Source organism: Ornithorhynchus anatinus, chromosome 8 (assembly GCF_004115215.2).
Source record: "Ornithorhynchus anatinus isolate Pmale09 chromosome 8, mOrnAna1.pri.v4, whole genome shotgun sequence".
NCBI lineage: Eukaryota > Metazoa > Chordata > Mammalia > Monotremata > Ornithorhynchidae > Ornithorhynchus > Ornithorhynchus anatinus.
The window spans coordinates 49,983,839-50,000,840 of NC_041735.1; the positions used below are offsets into that span (position 1 = coordinate 49,983,839).

At 45.2% G+C, this 17,002-nt stretch overlaps 1 protein-coding gene across 2 annotated transcripts in view; it reads right to left on the minus strand.

The window, feature by feature from the left end:
- Positions 1–17,002, minus strand: part of GADL1 (glutamate decarboxylase like 1) — a 134,821-nt gene that overhangs the window by 56,063 nt on the left and 61,756 nt on the right. For both annotated transcript variants that reach the window (XM_029071345.2, XM_029071346.1), the window contains exons 12-14: positions 11,740–11,939; positions 3,090–3,141; positions 1,522–1,611 (exon numbers count right to left, since the gene is read on the minus strand). In XM_029071345.2, the coding sequence (XP_028927178.1) occupies positions 1,522–1,611; positions 3,090–3,141; positions 11,740–11,939 (342 nt within the window). The remainder of the gene's footprint in view (positions 1–1,521; positions 1,612–3,089; positions 3,142–11,739; positions 11,940–17,002) is intronic.

Consider the following 17,002-nt stretch of genomic DNA (forward strand, 5'->3'; position numbering starts at 1 on the left):
TTCCAAATAATTGCAAAGTAGATCCTCAGAACCAAGATGAGGAGAATCTCACGATGAATTGAGCGCTGTTATCCAGAAGAGAAATTTTCAGGTTGTGCCTGGACTTGAATTTATACAAACTCTAATTTCAAGTTTCTTTGAACGATTAAAATATTAAGACCGAAGTACAGGAAAGGCGACTCTAAAAATCACCCCTGCGTTAACAAAATAAGTACCTGCCCTTGTTTTGGCTCACTTCCTTGCAGACCAAGGAACACAAACGACAACAACACAATCTCCCTTGCTTTTCTAATTAATCTGAATAGATATCTGCTTAGTACAGCAGATCCTCTGCTTAAAGCGTTTATCCTTCTCCCCAAAATGTCGGTAACTTTACAGAGTGGAAAATGTTAGCAAAAAACCTACCATTAAATTCTCACGTGCTACCGCTCCTATTTTTTTTTAAATGGACTGCTTAACGTCCAAAATGTATTCTTAAGCCCTTCTCTGCCTGCGTCACCTACGGATAATGCAAGACGAGTCCCAAGGACAGTGTTAAGTGTCTGAAATAGGCAACGAATGCTTTGTCTAGAAACGGAAGCTGAAAATACCGTTCATCTTCTTCTAGCTTTGCCATCTGCCAAATAGTTTTATATAGTAAGTTGAGTACTTACACAGTGCCCCGCATCTCATACATGAAAGGGAAAGACACTCCAATTAGGCATGCCAAAATAATGTAATACATTTTGAAAAGCCGAGTGACGTCAAAGCGTTAAAATATAGTCTGCGGGTGGGGTTGTGGTGGATATTCTTTATATGCTTCTTATACTCTCTGTGCATTTATATAAGCTTTCTCATGGTTTCTTGCTCCTGGAAATGTATCCTCCCTCTTAGCGCTTAGATTGCAAACTCCTCAAGAGCAGACGTGTCTTCTACTTGTGCTTCGTATCTTTTCCAGGGCCTTTTCGAGCGCACTCCGCACTAAGGATGCTCAAAGTAAATGACCGACTGGCACAGGTTGGGGGAATTTCCCTTCTGCCCATAAGCTGAAGAGCTTATGACTGGAAAGACGCAGAATGAGACAGGACGTGAACTGAAGTCTACAATGTGAACGTACAATCGCTGCTCACCAAATCTCACACAGTCAAGACGAAGCGGGTGCCCTATGAAGGCTGAAAATAGGAGGTTTCAAACAAACAAAAACTTTTCTTCCCCTGGTGGGTGATAAGCACTTAGAATTATTCACTACGGGATGTTGGGCAGGCAGAAAATAGTAGGTTCAAGAGGAGTCTGGGTAAGTTCATGGAACAGCAGTCCCCAATGCTTAACTGATATCTCCTAGTTTGCAATAAAAAGAGGAAAAATTAGGAATATTAACTGCAACAACTCTTGGGTAGATTTCAAGGACAGCAACCACTATACACTTCTCCTAAGCATCCTGTTGTCACTATCAAAGCCAAAATTCCCAGTTAAGTGCTCGTTGCATAATTGGCGTTTATGTTCTCAGCTGCACTAATGAATATAAATTAGTCATTTACTCACCAGATTAAGTTTCTCCCAGAAATCGGGGCCTTCCTCCATATTTCTCAAGCTTGGTGGAATGTACCAAAAGCAAACATTCGTGTACTCTGGCTGATGAATGGGGAGGAAAAAAAAGTCAGTTGCCCTAGAAGGAAAGATCTTATACTCCCGATTTGTTTGTATCCACCCCGGCGCTTAGTACTGTGCCCAACACGTAGTAGGCGCTTAACAGATACCACGATTATTAATTATCGCACAATTCTCATTATCCACGTAATAATTGGACTGATTAATATAGTATGCGTATGCTGTCGTCATCTTGGAAAATTATTTTCCTTCATAGTCTTCATCCATTTATAGGTGGAAATACTATTATCTTGGAGAAGCAGCATGGCCTAGTGGAAAGAGCACGGGTCAGAGTCGGAGGACACGGGTTCTAAGCCCAGCTCCACCTCATCTCCGGAGTGACCTTGGGCAAGACAAATTTGGACGGCAAGCAGCTGGGAAACTTTCCCTCTGCATCCCTCTGTGGAAGTGGTTCAAGGGTGTGCGGGAGCAATCCCTCAAACATTATCCCATTTCTGCCCTCTTTAGGGCTACTTTTAGCTTTTGAGTTTCGAAGGAAGACGTAGGGAACGGGCTCTTTCAGTGGTAGAGGGTGAATCCCCACACAACGTGTTCGTTTTACCAATCCGGGCCTGATCTGCGCACCACTGAAGTCCCCGAAATCATTTTAACTTGGAGATATTGCCAGCCAATAGATGGATGGAATATTTCTAACTCCAGAGCGTGGCCAGTCTGGGCTGAAAAGAGCCAAAGAGGCCCAGAAATCGAGGCTTTTCAGGTTTCAGCTGACAGTTCAGTACAAGGCAGAGGGCACCTCTGAACGGGAGGCATCATGGAGCTGCTTCCCCGTACTTTTTACCTCATGGCCTCACACTGATATTTTCCTTTGAGCAATTTCAAACATTTTCCACAGGAAAACATTTTGGGATTCTTTTCCATTCATTTAAATATTCGCATCTGAAAGGATGGTCTAAATTCTCTCCCCACTGTGGTGTGGGTGGAAATTAGTAAAGAATAGTGGTTGGTAGAGAAATTAATCAATTTTTATATCAAACTAAATCACAAGTCATTATTCAGTACAATCGGTAGTTATTAATATTGAATGCTTTTGATTTTCAAGGTTTAAAAGCAAAATATTCCATATTAAGGTACAGAGAAGCAGTGTGGCTCAGTGGAACGAGCACGGGCTTGGGAGTCAGAGATCATGGGTTCGAAAGCCGGCTCTGCCACTTGTCGGCTGAGTGACTGTGGGCAAGTCACTTAACTTCTCTGTGCCTCGGTGACTTCATCTGTAAAATGGGAATGACGACTGTGAGCCTCACGTGAGACAGCCTGTTGACCCTGTATATACCCCAGCGCTTAGAACAGTGCTTGGCACATAGTAAGCGCTTAACAAATACCAACATTATTATTATTATTATAACCAGAGTAAATTTAACCTAATGGATTCCACATTAAGCTAAGTCTACATTTCAAAAGCCAACGAAAGACAACATCTCAAGCATAATTCCAGGATTACTTACATCTAACAGCAGCCTGAACCCTTCTCTTTTCTTAATTTCCTCCACCAGGTATCTATAATCAAAAACGATAACAGTGTTTATTAATTATAATATCAAAATGCTGAAGTGATATAAGGTAAAGCTAGATTTCAAAACGTTCACTTATGGCATGAAATACATTCGCTAGGGTTCTTCACGGTCTTAAACAGAGTTTAAAGATATGTACACAAGTAGCCCTGGGCAGTGGGTTGGAAAGACAAAAGAACTAAGGTAGGGAATACGTGTCTCCCAACTCTGTTATAATGTATTCTCCCCAGAGCTTAGTACAGAGCTCTTTTCGCAGTAAATGTTCAATAAATACAACTGATTAGGGAGGTAAGGATTTAAGCAACACTCTCCAAAAAGGCTCTGGCCAAGATCGACCAATCGAATTTACTGGGCACCGACTCTGTGCAGAGAACTGCGCTAAGCACTTGGGAGAGTACAACAGAGTGGGGAGACACGATCCCAGACCTCAAGGAACTTGCAATCAATTTGAGGGCGATAGATGGAAGCAGCGTGGCGCAGTGGAAAGAGCCTGGCCTTCGGAGTCAGAGGTCATGGGTTCGACTGCCGGCTCTGCCACTTGTCAGCTGTGTGACTGTGGGCAAGTCACTTCACTTCTCTGGGCCTCAGTTACCTCATCTGTAAATGGGGATCACCTCACGTGGGACAACCTGATTACCCTGTATCTACCCCAGCGCTTAGAACAGTGCTCTGCACATAGTAAGCGCTGAACAAATACCAACATTATCCATTTACACTCACTCCCTCGGTGAACTCATTCGCTCTCACAGCTTCGACTACCATCTCTACGCAGATGACATGCAGATCTACATCTCCGCCCCTGTCCTCTCCCCCTCCCTTCAGGCTCGCATCTCCTCCCGCCTCCGGGACGTCTCCACCTGGATGTCGGCCCGCCACCTAAAACTCAACATGAGCAAGACTGAGCTCCTCATCTTCCCTCCCAAACCCGGTCCTCTCCCAGACTTCTCTATCACCGTGGATGGCACGACCATCCTTCCCATCTCTCAGGCCCGCGATCTCGGTGTCATCCTTGACTCGTCCCTCTCGTTCACCCCACACATCCTATCCGTTACCGAGACCTGCCGGTTTCACCTCTACGATATCGCCAAGATCCGCCCTTTCCTCTCCACCCAGACGGCTACCTTACTGTTACGGGCTCTCGTTATATCCCGGCTAGACTACCGTGTCAGCCTTCTCTCTGACCTCCCTTCCTCCTCTCTCGCCCCGCTCCGGTCTATCCTTCACTCCGCTGCCCGGCTCATCTTCCTGCAGAAACGATCTGGGCGTGTCACTCCCCTTCTTAAACAACTCCAGTGGTTGCCTATCGACCTCCGCTCCAAACAAAAACTCCTCACTCTAGGCTTCGAGGCTCTCCATCACCTTGCCCCTTCCTACCTCTCCTCCCTTCTCTCTTTCCACCGCCCACCCCGCACGCTCCGCTCCTCTGCCGCCCGCCTCCTCACCATCCCTCGGTCTCGCCCATCCCGCCGTCGACCCCCGGGTCACGTCCTCCCGCGGTCCCGGAACGCCCTCCCTCCTCACCTCCGCCAAACTGATTCTCTTTCCCTCTTCAAAACCCTACTTAAAAATCACCTCCTCCAAGAGGCCTTCCCAGACTGAGCTCCTCTTCCCCCTCTACTCCCTCTGCCATCCCCCCTTTACCTCTCCGCAGCTAAAGCCTCATTTTCCCCTTTTCCCTCTGCTCCTCCACCTCTCCCTTCCCATCCCCACAGCACTGCACTCGTCCGCTCAACTGTATATATTTTCGTTACCCTATTTATTTTGTTAATGAATTGTACATCGCCTCGATTCTATTTAGTTGCCATTGTTTTTACGAGATGTTCTTCCCCTCGACGCTGTTTATTGCCATTGTTCTCATCTGTCCGTCTCCCCCGATTAGACCGTAAGCCCGTCAAACGGCAGGGACTGTCTCTATCTGTTGCCGACTTGTTCATCCCAAGCGCTTAGTACAGTGCTCTGCACATAGTAAGCGCTCAATAAATACTATTGAATGAATATTGAATGAATTATTATTATTATTATTACATTAAAATCAACATCTTTAGCATTTAAAGGTATGTACATAAATTCTACTGGGTGGCGGGGGAGCTGGGGGAAAGAAGTAACCAAGTGCTTAAGTGTCCCGAAAGAGCTGAAGTGAGGAAAATAGAGTGGGAGACAGTGTATTAACTGTAACTTCTGGGGATATGCCTTCTTCTAAATGAGTCAGGAGGCTGAGACATACCGACAATAGCAGCCAATTTAGAAACAGAGACAAGAGCCGACTGCCTTACATTCTCTGAGAAGCAAGGGGAATTGTCCCAGACCCCCAAATTCCAATTTCATGTGGAATTGCTGAATTCTCCAAGAATTTGAGAAGTAGCACAGCCTAGTGGAAAGAGCACAGGCCTGAAAGTCAGAGGGGCTGGGTTCTAATCCCAGCTCTGCCAACTGTTGGCTGTGTGACCTTGGGCAAGTCACTTAACTTCTCTGGGCCTCAGTTCTCCTATTCTCCCTCTTACTTAGACTGTGAGCCCCACGAGGGACAGGCACGGCATCCAACCTAATTATCCTGTATCTACTCCAGCTCTTAGAACGGTGTTTGACACACAGTAAGAGCTTTACAGATACCATTAAACAAATCGAAGGATCTTTAACCGAGATGGCTGGAATCCGAGTGATGAGACTGTCGAGATCCGGATAACAGGACGGCTTGAAATAGGTGTTAATGCAGTCTCGTACACTGGGATACATTTCTGGGTGACCTTGCAAGTGATTCTTTATAATTTCCTAAACTGTACATTTCCCTTTAAAAGATACTGCGATGACGTTGGCGATGTCCTTCCGCACCTATTGAGAGCCATCACGGCTGATTTTTATTCATTATTATGCAGTTTTATATTTCGCTATCACAAGGTCTCCCACAAGCAGGAATAAATTGCCTGATTCATTTAGTTTCTGCACCTCCCCTCCCCTCCCCTTTCAACATCCTTCCTTCCCTAGATATTCAATTCCAAAATATTTGGAAGCCTACCCTTTAAACAACAAGGGAAATCTTGTCAGTTCAAACAAGTTGGCGGGCAGGTCTAGACTGTAAGATTTAGCTAAAGGTACTGTACATTAAAGTTTCAAGGTATATTGCATGGACCAGAAATTGAGGGATATCATCTTAAGGGAACTGGAGGAAGAGGGCTTCCAACAGTTTTAAATATCACCTTTCTCTCACTGTCCTGACAGAGATCCCTCTTGTAGAAAATAATGAATCACACAATTTGCACTCTTTTCTGGCCACTATGGGTGACCTTTATTTTTTTTTAAATCTGACACCTCTCAGCTTTCAAATTACCACTCAGACACACTCTCACTGATCCCTCTCATTGTGAAGGCTCGGTAGCATTTACCAGTCTTCTTGGTCTATCCGTCACCTTCATCCGACTTCTCAAATCACCTGGCGATCGTCGCCAGCCCCCGCCTCCACTTCCGCTCCCTCTGGGTACGCTGATACGCTTCGACCTCTCTTCTGCCCAGCCTACGTACTTGAGTCCACTGTACTGCTCGTGCGACCGATCGCTGAAGGGTCCAATTCGGCAGCATCCTCTAAAGGTACGGATGGAAAGGAAGAGTTTCGGCAGCAGTCAGCCGTCCACTCCGAAAGCCTCCCTCTCTCTCCCCAGTGGCCGATATGCCCCGCCGTCACGAAGGCGGGATATTACCCAGACTATTCTTTTCTCCACTGATGACGGTGAGGCCCTCAGTTCTCCAGGCAGGTCTTTGAAAGGAATTCCAAGAGAAATGTTGCAAAGACCGTGGGTAAACCATACATTAGAGACAGCACAGAATAGCACGGGGGGAGTTGCTGAGTTGTTTTTTTTGTTCTGATGTTAGCCCTGTGCCAAAGACTTTGGGGCACCCTGCTTTAAGAAATATTTCTTAGTGGATAGCCACTCACCCGACTGCCGTGACAAATCCCCGCTGCCATACTCGTTAACATGCAGCTGTTCTAATTGCTGCCATCAATGGGTGGTATTTATCGAACACTTATTGCGGGCGGAGCACTGTACTAAGCCTTTGGGAGCCAGCAATATAACAGTTGGTAGACACGTTTCCTGACCACAAAGAGCATACACTTTGTTCTTCCCCTGAAGGAGCCAGAGAAATACAAATCCAAACAGAATGAGCATCTGTAACCTCAGAATTGTATTATTTTTTCCTTCAATCCATTTGTCATCGACTATCACTGGGATCAGTACCTCCCCAGACCTGCTCATTTTCCCACCGTCAAAGCTGAACGAGGTTTTTCGGTACTTTGCCGAGGGTCCACCAAGCAAGGAACGAGGGGAAAGCATGGGCCTCGAAGTCAAAGGGCTGAGTTTTAATTCCGCTTCACTATTTGTCTGCTGACTGATCTCGGGCAAGTCACTAACTTCTTTGCGTATCAGCTACCTCATCTGTAAGATGGGCATTAAGACTGTGATCCCCATGTGGGACATGGACTGTGTCTGCTCTTATTAGTTTGTATCTACTCCAGCGCTTAGGGTACTAAAAAAAAAAAGGGGAAACGGGCTTTAACACGGAACTGCAATGACCATTCATTCATTCAATAGTACTTATTGAGCGCTTACTGTGTGCTGAGCACTGTACTAAGCCCTTGGAATGTACAAATCGGCAACAGAGAGAGACAAGTCCCTGCCCATTGACGGGCTTGCAGTCTATAATAATAATAATTATGGTATTTTTCAAGCACTCACTGTGTGCTGAGCACTGTTCTAAGCGTTGGGGTAGACACAGGGTCATCAGATTGTCCCACGTGGGGCTCACATTTTTTAATCCCCATTTTTACAGATGAGGTCACTGAGGTCCACAGCAGTGAAGTGACCTGCCCAAAATCACACAGCAGACAAGCAGCAGGGCCGGGATTAGAACCCATGACCTCTGACTCCCCGGCCCGGGCTCTTGCCGCCGAGTCACGCCGTGAAAGGCATCCTCGTTTGTGTGTCAGCACATTCGCTAATTTTGTTCAGCAACAAAACATCAAGGTGATGAGGTCCATTAGAGAAACACTCACAGACTCCTTCATCCCCAATCACCTTCCAGAATTGTCAGTAGGCTACATATCTGTTCGCTGACGACTGAGATCAAAATAGCAATATTCCACTAAGCGGGAGTGTTCCTTAACGCCCTCCCAGAACTCTAGAGCAGAGAGGGTTTCTAACGTCCCCGAGTGGGGCCAGGAATGACAGAGCAGGCCACGATTCCACAGTAAGTCAATACAAGAACTAGGAACAGAACCTAGCTACTCTCTGACACCTTGTTCCTCTTCCAGTGGCGAGATGCTGTTGATGTCCCGAGAGCGGTTTCTCTGAAAAGATTAAAGGCCATCATTTCTGAAGAGCCTCATCCGGAGCACTTCCCTTAGGCAAACTTCTCACGGGCATAAGTAGAAACCGTTTCACAACAGAGGGGAAAGAAAAATACGAGGGCACGTTACCGAGCGAGGATGCTACCGGCGGAAAAACTCAGAACCTTAAATGAGTTCGGTCAGCACCCCGGCTCCACGATTAGGTTCGGTCTAATGGCGGGGAAACTGAAACGTCATCTCGGTGGCATCCGAGTTATCACTACTGTGACACTCGAGAAGGCGGCGGCACAGTTCATCGAGGACTTAAGAAACCTGGTCTAATGCCTAGAGAAACTGATGCCTCAGTGGCACTCTTCTGTCGGAGCCAAACTCAAGATGCCAAGGCAGTCACTACTGAGAATAGCAGTTGCACTATCAGGGTTATTTTGTGAATTCAAATTTTTTAAGTGTCTCAGCCAGAAATAGCACAGAGTAAATATTCGCTACAAAAAGAGGGTTGATCTTCACCGTGCACATATTCAATCAGGTGACCGTTTCAACCGTAACAGTTTAAACTCATACACCCATATAAAATGGCACCGCATTTTTTAATGGCATTTGTTAAGGCATGTGCCCGGTACACAGAAGCAGCGGGGCTCAGCGGCAAGAGCCCACGCTTGGGAGTCGGAGGTCACGGGTTCGAATCCCGACTCCTCCACTTGTCAGCTGTGTGACTGTGGGCAAGTCACTTCACTTCTCTGGGCCTCAGTGACCTCCTCTGGAAAATGGGGATGAAGACTGGGAGCCTCACGTGGGACAACCTGATGACCCTGTATCTCCCCCAGCGCTTAGAACAGCGCTCTGCACGTAGTAAGCGCTTAACAAATACCAACATTATTATGATTACTACTGTAAGCACTGGGCTGGATCCAAGCTAATCGGGTTGCACGTAGTCAATATCCCACTTGAGGCTCATAGTTTTAATCTCCGTTTTACAGCTGAGGTTACCGAGGCACAGAGGAGTGAAGTGACTTGCACCAGGTACCACGACAAGTGGCGGGGCCGACACTAGAAACCAGATCCTTTTGACTTCCAGGCCCATGCTCTATCCACTAGGCCATGATCCTCTAGTGTGTTCCCCAAGAGTTTAGTACAGAGCTCTGCACACGGTAGCGGGTGCTCAAGAAATGCTGCTGATATATATTTGCATGGGCCCTTTGCATTCACAGATCCTTTTCACAAACAGAACCTCTAACTACATAACCGTATAAGCAAATGTAGAAGTGCTTACACACAGATAGTAAAATGTGGTCTGAGAATTAACGCAACTCCCGAAACTCACTGGACCGATTTTTTCGAAGCAGGTGATGAAGAGGAGTTGAGTCACAGAAGGACAATCTGCAGCCAACTCATATTTATTTGGAAAAGGAGTAGACAATTTCAAAGAGCCCGTGATTCAATTTCGTCAGGAAGGCCCCTGCCCATTTTATCGCCTCTGGCCGGATAAGTCCAATATTCCTTTTGTTTACTTCGGGGCCGGGCTGTCAGCTCTCCAATAAGTGTTGAGTTTAAACAAGGAGATGATTACTATAATAAGTATTTGAAAAGGCCTTGCTATTTTTCAAATATTTAAATCTAAGAGACACACTCGGTGAAATGTTAGCATTTTACCCTGCTGGTTTATTTCATTACTGAAATTGGAATGTTTCAATACCTACAGCAATAAGTTAAATATCACCTTAGGATGACCGTTAACTTTTATAACGAGTACCACACGCAAATATTTTCCTCCTGGAAGCCTGCCTAGGGCCCTGTCTTTGAATCACATAAGTGTTTGGGGAGCAAAAAGGATATTAGAGAGAGCAACATTCAGACTGCTCTCCATTTGAACCCAATGTGGCCTAGTATGGTAGGCTGCAATTATGAGATTCCAGAAGTCTTTCCTTTCTTGATAAATAGCATACACAAAGTCCCATATTAAAAATATCAGCTGCAAGCACAAAAAAAAAAAAGCCTGATAATCCTAAATCGATCAATGGCATTTGAGCACTTACTGAGTGCAGAGCACTGTACTGAGCGTTTGGGAGAATGTTGTACAACAGAGTTGGTAGACATGTTCCCAAGGAGCTTATTTCAAGGGGGAGCTTGCAGTCTGGAGTCTAAATGTAATAAATCATTATTTTTTAAAAAAAATCCTATATCAATACGCAGCCAAAAACAGAACTCTTAGGTTTCAACACTCCAAAAAAACCCCCAAATGTATGTTTGAAAAGACTTTGGAAAGTGTTCTTTAATCATTAAAATCAGTACAGCTGTTTATGTTATTCTTGCTAGATAATAATAATAATAATAATAATGTTGGTATTTGTTAAGCGCTTACTAGGTGCCGAGCACTGTTCTAAGCGCTGGGGTAGACACAGGGGAATCAGGTTGTCCCACGTGGGGCTCACAGTCTTAATCCCCATTTTACAGATGAGGGAACTGAGGCACAGAGAAGTTAAGTGACTTGCCCACAGTCACACAGCTGACAAGTGGCAGAGCTGGGATTCGAACTCATGAGCCCTGACTCCAAAGCCCGTGCTCTTTCCACTGAGCCTAGATGCCCTCAATATGATGGGCGGTCCAAATTAAGCACATAAAGGCAGTAAGCAACTAACTCTTTCAATGAAACCCTAAATATGGCTTTATAATGGAGAGGGTAATTAAGAACTCGAGAGTCCTGGAAAGCCCCTCTGGCCCCCGACCCCCCCCCCCCCCAAAAGCCTATTAAAACATGTTAATTAATTAATTCATTCAATAGTATTTATTGAACGTTTACTGTGTGCAGAGCACTGTACTAAGCACTTGGAATGTACACTTCGGCAACAGATAGAGACAATCCCGGCCCATTGACGGGTTTACAGTCTAATCGGGAGAGACAGCTACAAATATCTCAGCGGTATTAAAACGGGAAGCAACGTTACTTGCTGGAAAGAGCACAGCCATGGGTCAGGGGGCCTGGGAGCTAGACCCAACTCTGTAACTCGCTCGCTGGATGAACTTAGGCACATCACTTTACTTCTCAGTGCCTCAGTTTCCGCATCTGTAAAATGGGGATTCAACACCTGGTCTCCCTCCCTCTTAGAATGTGAGTCCCATGTGGGACAGGGACTCTGTTCAACATGATTATCTTGGATCTATCCCACCACTTAGTACCATGCTCGGCACATAAAAAGCGTTTAACACACACCTTCGCGAACATCACCGTAAAAGAGAAACCATAGGTACCTAGCTAAAGCAAGAGCCCGGTTAACTCTTTCCTCGAGACCTTCCGTTCCCAGGGCTTTCCAGGTCATCCAGAATTTGAACGCATCGGGCCGTCTGCTACACTGGATAGACTTGTCTCCTGTATCGTAGCTGACGTCATAAAACTTATCCTCTTGGAAAAGGTACGATGCCTTTGCAGAATAACATCTCTTAAGCAGGTCCTTTTGGAAAAGAGAAAACAATTCAAACCAAGTGTTAAAAGGTTGTCACTTACTACCCTTTGGCCGTACGGGAAATGTTAAAAATGCGGTCCATTTTTATAATTTCACGGCAGTCGAATACAGCGCTAAGCAAAAACCTACTGCTACGGTGTCTGTCAACTTTGAAAATGATGGAAAGCCGCAGACGTATCTAACCTCGTCGAAGAAATGTCCATGAGTTGCATAAAAGACTCTCAACAAAGAACAGATACTTCAAATTTTAACCTATCCATCAGCCTATCGGGTATTTTGCAGAGGGAGTGCTGTTTCATCTCACACACCACTCTCTTTGAATTAGATCTTCCGAATGCCAACCGTGGACTGTATCACGCTAAACGTCTGGTAATTCCACCCTAAAAAAAATTCAAGTTAGCTTCTTGAGGACTGTAAACAAAGTTTCAGAATGACAGTAATGGCCTCAGAAAACTTTTCCCGAAGGACAGGAACAGCCTGGTGCAACGGCGAAATATTCTACATCTCTCGAGTCGACTGTACTCTCCTTTTCTGAGAACAGTTCAGACACCTTGGGGAAAAAGAAAATCTCTTCACTCTGTAGTAGAATCTGCTAAAAATGATAATAAACAGTTAAATGCTAACCATTCTAATAGCCCTGGGTCTCAAAGACAATCACACTTAATTAGTCAATAGTATTTATTAAGCTTACCGCGTGCAGGGAATGCGTCTGCTTCCTCTGTCGTGTTGTACTCTCCCAAACGCTTAGTACAGTGCTCTGTACATAGTTAGCCCTCAATAAATACCATTCACTGATTGAATGAGCACCTGCTGTGTGCAGAGCCCTGTATTAAGGCTTGTAAGAGGACAGTAGGATGATTCTTTCCCCCAGCGAACTTACAATGCAGAAAGACAAGAAGGTAATTTCGGGGTAAGGAGGACTACTAGAAAATGGTGAGCCTTTAACCAGTCCCAGAGAATTCAGGACCAAGAACCTACACGAAGGAATTAATGTGCAGAGAGCGATCCATTATCTCTCCTCCCCGCCAGTTGTATTCTCACTGGGGTGGTTGCTGGTATGATTGCAAGGATTAGGAGCTAAGTTCATCACATTGAAGACTTCACGTCAACATGAACAAGTGAAAGAGAAAAATACGGCCAACAAACCCTGGTCCAGATTATAAGAATGACGTGACAGCTGCAATTCTAGTTTCCGTTCATTTCTACACCTTGCCACCTCAATCGACTGGATTTACTGAGCGCTTACTGTGCGCAGGGCACGTAGTAAGCACTTGGGAGAGTTCGACACAACAATATAACGGACGTATTTCTCGCCCACAGTGAGCTTGCAATCTAGAGGGGGAGATAGCTATTAATGCAAATAAATAAATTCCAGATATATTCATTCATTCATTCAATAGTATTTATTAAGCGCTTACTATGTGCAGAGCACTGTACTTAGCGCTTGGAGTGTACAATTCGGCAACAGATAGAGACGATTCCTGCCCACTGACGGGCTTATAGTCTAATCGGGGGAGACAGACAAAAACAATAGCCATAAATAGAATCAAGGGGATGAACATCTCATCAAAGCGCTCAATAAATACTATTGAATGAATGAATGAATTAAAACAATAGCAATAAATAGAATCAAGGGGATGTACATCTCATTAACAAAATAAATAGGGTAATAAAAATATATACAAATGAGCGGATGAGCACAGTGCTGAGGGGAGGGGAAGGGAGAGAGGGAGGAGCAGAGGGAAAGGTGGGGGAAAGAGAGCTTAGCTGAGGGGTGGTGAAGGGGGCGGTCAGAGAGGCAGCAGAGGGAGCAGAGGGAAAAGGGGAAGCTCAGTCTGGGAAGGCCTCTCGGAGGAGGTGACCTCTCAGTAGGGCTTTGAAGAGGGGAAGAGAATTAGTACATAGGGCTGGGACGGGTGGTGAATAAAGGGGGTGAGTCAGAGTGATGCATAAGGAAGTGGAAGAAGAGGAAATGACTGCCTAGTCAGGGAAGGTCTCTTGGAGAAGATGTGTCTTCAATAAGTCTCTGCAGGTAGGGAGAGTAATTGCCGGCCATGAAAAGGGAGGGCCTTCCAGGCCCGAAGCAGGACATTGATGAGAGGTCGGTGGCTAGATGAGATTGAGGTCCAGTGCTTAGGTTGGCACTAGAGGAATGAAGCGGGCAGGCTGGGTTGTACCAGGAGAGTCACGAGGTGAGGTAGGAGGGGGCAAGGTAATTGAATGCTTTAAAGACCGTGGTTACGAGTTTCTTTTCCATATGGATAAAGAAAGAAAAAGACTGGAAGACTGGGTCTGGTTTTTCTCAAAATAAATGATGAATTGACCCCACCAAAAAAAAAAAAAAAGAAGAAAAAAAATCACAGCTTTCTTGTTTTGCATCTTCTTTCATATTCAGTCTCTGCTAGCCAAGAAGCGTCGGATTTGTAAAGATGACTTTTTTTTAGCTATAATTAAAGCAAGGCAAACAAGTTCGTATTTGTATAATTCATCTAATTTCGGATGGCAAAGAAAATCAGAACGCACAAACCAGTACCCCAAATAAATACTTCCAAATGAATAACAAACATTAATTAACTTTTGACATCCTTCTGAGAATTAAGTACTACCATCTATAAGAAAAGAAACAGGAATATCCTGGCCACGTGAAGGCAGAGACACTCTAGACCATAATTAATCATCTATGCGGTGAGTTCCAGACTTTTGCTTGATTGGGATTGGCCACAAGACATTCCAACTAGCCACATAAACACTTGGGTAGTCCCACCCCTTTGCAGCACTTATGTACATATCTCTACTCAATTACTTCCTCCTATTTGTAATTTATTTTTGGACCTGTCTTCCCACTATATTTTTAAGATCCTTATTAACAATAATAATAGAATTTAAGTGGTTACTATGCGCTAGACACTGTACTAAGCCCTGGGGCTCACAGTCTCAATCCCCAATTTACAGATGATGTAACTGAGGCACAGAGAAGAAAAGTGACTTGCCCAAGGTCACACAGCAGACAAGCGGTGGAGCTGGGATTAGAACTCTTGACCCTCTGAATCCCAGGTCCATCTCTAACCACTATGCCATGTTGCTTCCCTTAAGGTAGAGACCAAGTTTATTATTATTAATGATAATAATGATTATTATTATTGTATCTGTCAAGTGCTCACTAAGCGTCAAGCACTGTTCTAAGTGCTGGGATAGATACAAGTTAATCAGGATAGACACTGTCACAGCCCCACAGGGGACTCTCTGTCTAAGCAGGAGGGGAATAGGCTGTGAATCTCCATTTTACAGTTTAGGAAATGGAGGCAAAGATAATAATAATAACATTGGAATTTGTTAAGCACTTACTATGTGCAGAGCACTGTTGTAAGCGCTGGGGGAGATACAGGGTAATCAGGTTGTCCCACATGAGGCTCCCAGTCTTCATCCCCATTTTACAGATGAGGTAACTGAGGCAGAGAGAAGCGAAGTGACTTGCCCACAGTCACACAGCTGACAAGTGGCAGAGCCAGGATTCGAACCCATGACAACCGACTCCTAAGCACGCGCTCTTTCCACTGAGCCACGCTGCTTCCCAAATTAAATGATTGGCCCAAGGTCACAAAGTAGGCAAATGGCAGAGCTGGGATCAGAACCCAGATCCTCTAACTCCCAAGCCCAGGGTTTTTCCACTAGGCCCCGCTACTTGTACTCGAGAGAGTACAATTTCTACTCTATCGGACTCTCCCAAGTGTTCAGTACCCTGTTCCGCACACAGCAGAAGCTGACAAACACCTCTGATGGACTAAAATAGGGAAAATGATCGGAGATCAGTGGTAAATTAAGGGCTAGGGTGGCATTACGTTCTTACTCCCAATTTAAAAAGACATTCCGCAAGAGAGAAACGAATAGGAGTTGAGGGAAAATCATAAATGATCATTTAAAAACCATTCCTGTATTTTTATTTTGCCTGTAAAGGAATCTGTTAGGAGGCAAACGAAACCATTCCCGTATTTTTATTTTGCCTGTACGGGAATCTGTTTGGAGGCAAACGCCATATCTGTGCTTTAGTTCAATAACTGTATAAAACAACCACCCATTCTGTGAACAATCCTCTTCCGGCCTAGGTGGGCACTTAACCTTAATTTCTCCGGGCTGGTCATTTCAGAGAGCTGTTCTGGCCGAAGGTAATACATCGGATCTCTTATTTTCTCTTTAGTGCACCTATCCCAAGAAGCCATCAACCTGCCACATTTTCTCGACGATTGTCTGAAGGACTTTTGAATTCACTCAAAACCTATCGAACTGGAAATAGTAGCATAATCTAAGGCCGGTTTCCAGGTAGTGTTTCTCCTCCAGCAAAAACAAATCAAATAAAATAGGACTCTGATTCCCTCCCCGGGCGACGGGGAATGAATGCGTCAGAACTTCTATCTTTTCTTAATCCGACCGGCCCTGACGTTGGTTATTTCAGTCTTCGGAGAAAGGCCACAACGCACGGTAGGTGTTCAACAGAAGGGGAATCGGAAACATCACCAACTACTCCATTGGATTTTGAGGGCAGGGATCGTGCCTCGTACTTCTCCCGTACGTTCCGCACGTGTACCCGGAGAAGGCATTTCACAAATACTCCCGTCGATGACATTGGGTATAATAATATTTATGGTATTTGTTAAGCGCTTACTATGTGCACTGTTCCAAGCGCTGGGGAAGATGCAGGCTAATCAGACTGTCCCACGTGGGGCTCACATTTTTTAATCCCCACGAGGGAACTGAGGCACAGAGAGGTTAAGTGACCTGCCCCAGGACACAGAGACGAGTGGCGGAGCCGGGATTAGAACCCACGACCTCTGATTCCCAAGCCCAGGCTCTTTCCACTACCTTACCTTTCACGCAGAACCTAGCACGATGCGAAGCACACAGCAGACGTTTAGTAAATATGGTTGACGGTGATGACATTTAGCGACTTATTATAAGCGCTTAGTACAGCGCACAGTAAGCGCTCAATAAATACGACGACTGAATGAACGACTGATGAAGAGGAATTTAACTTGCTTGCTTTGACTTGGGACAAA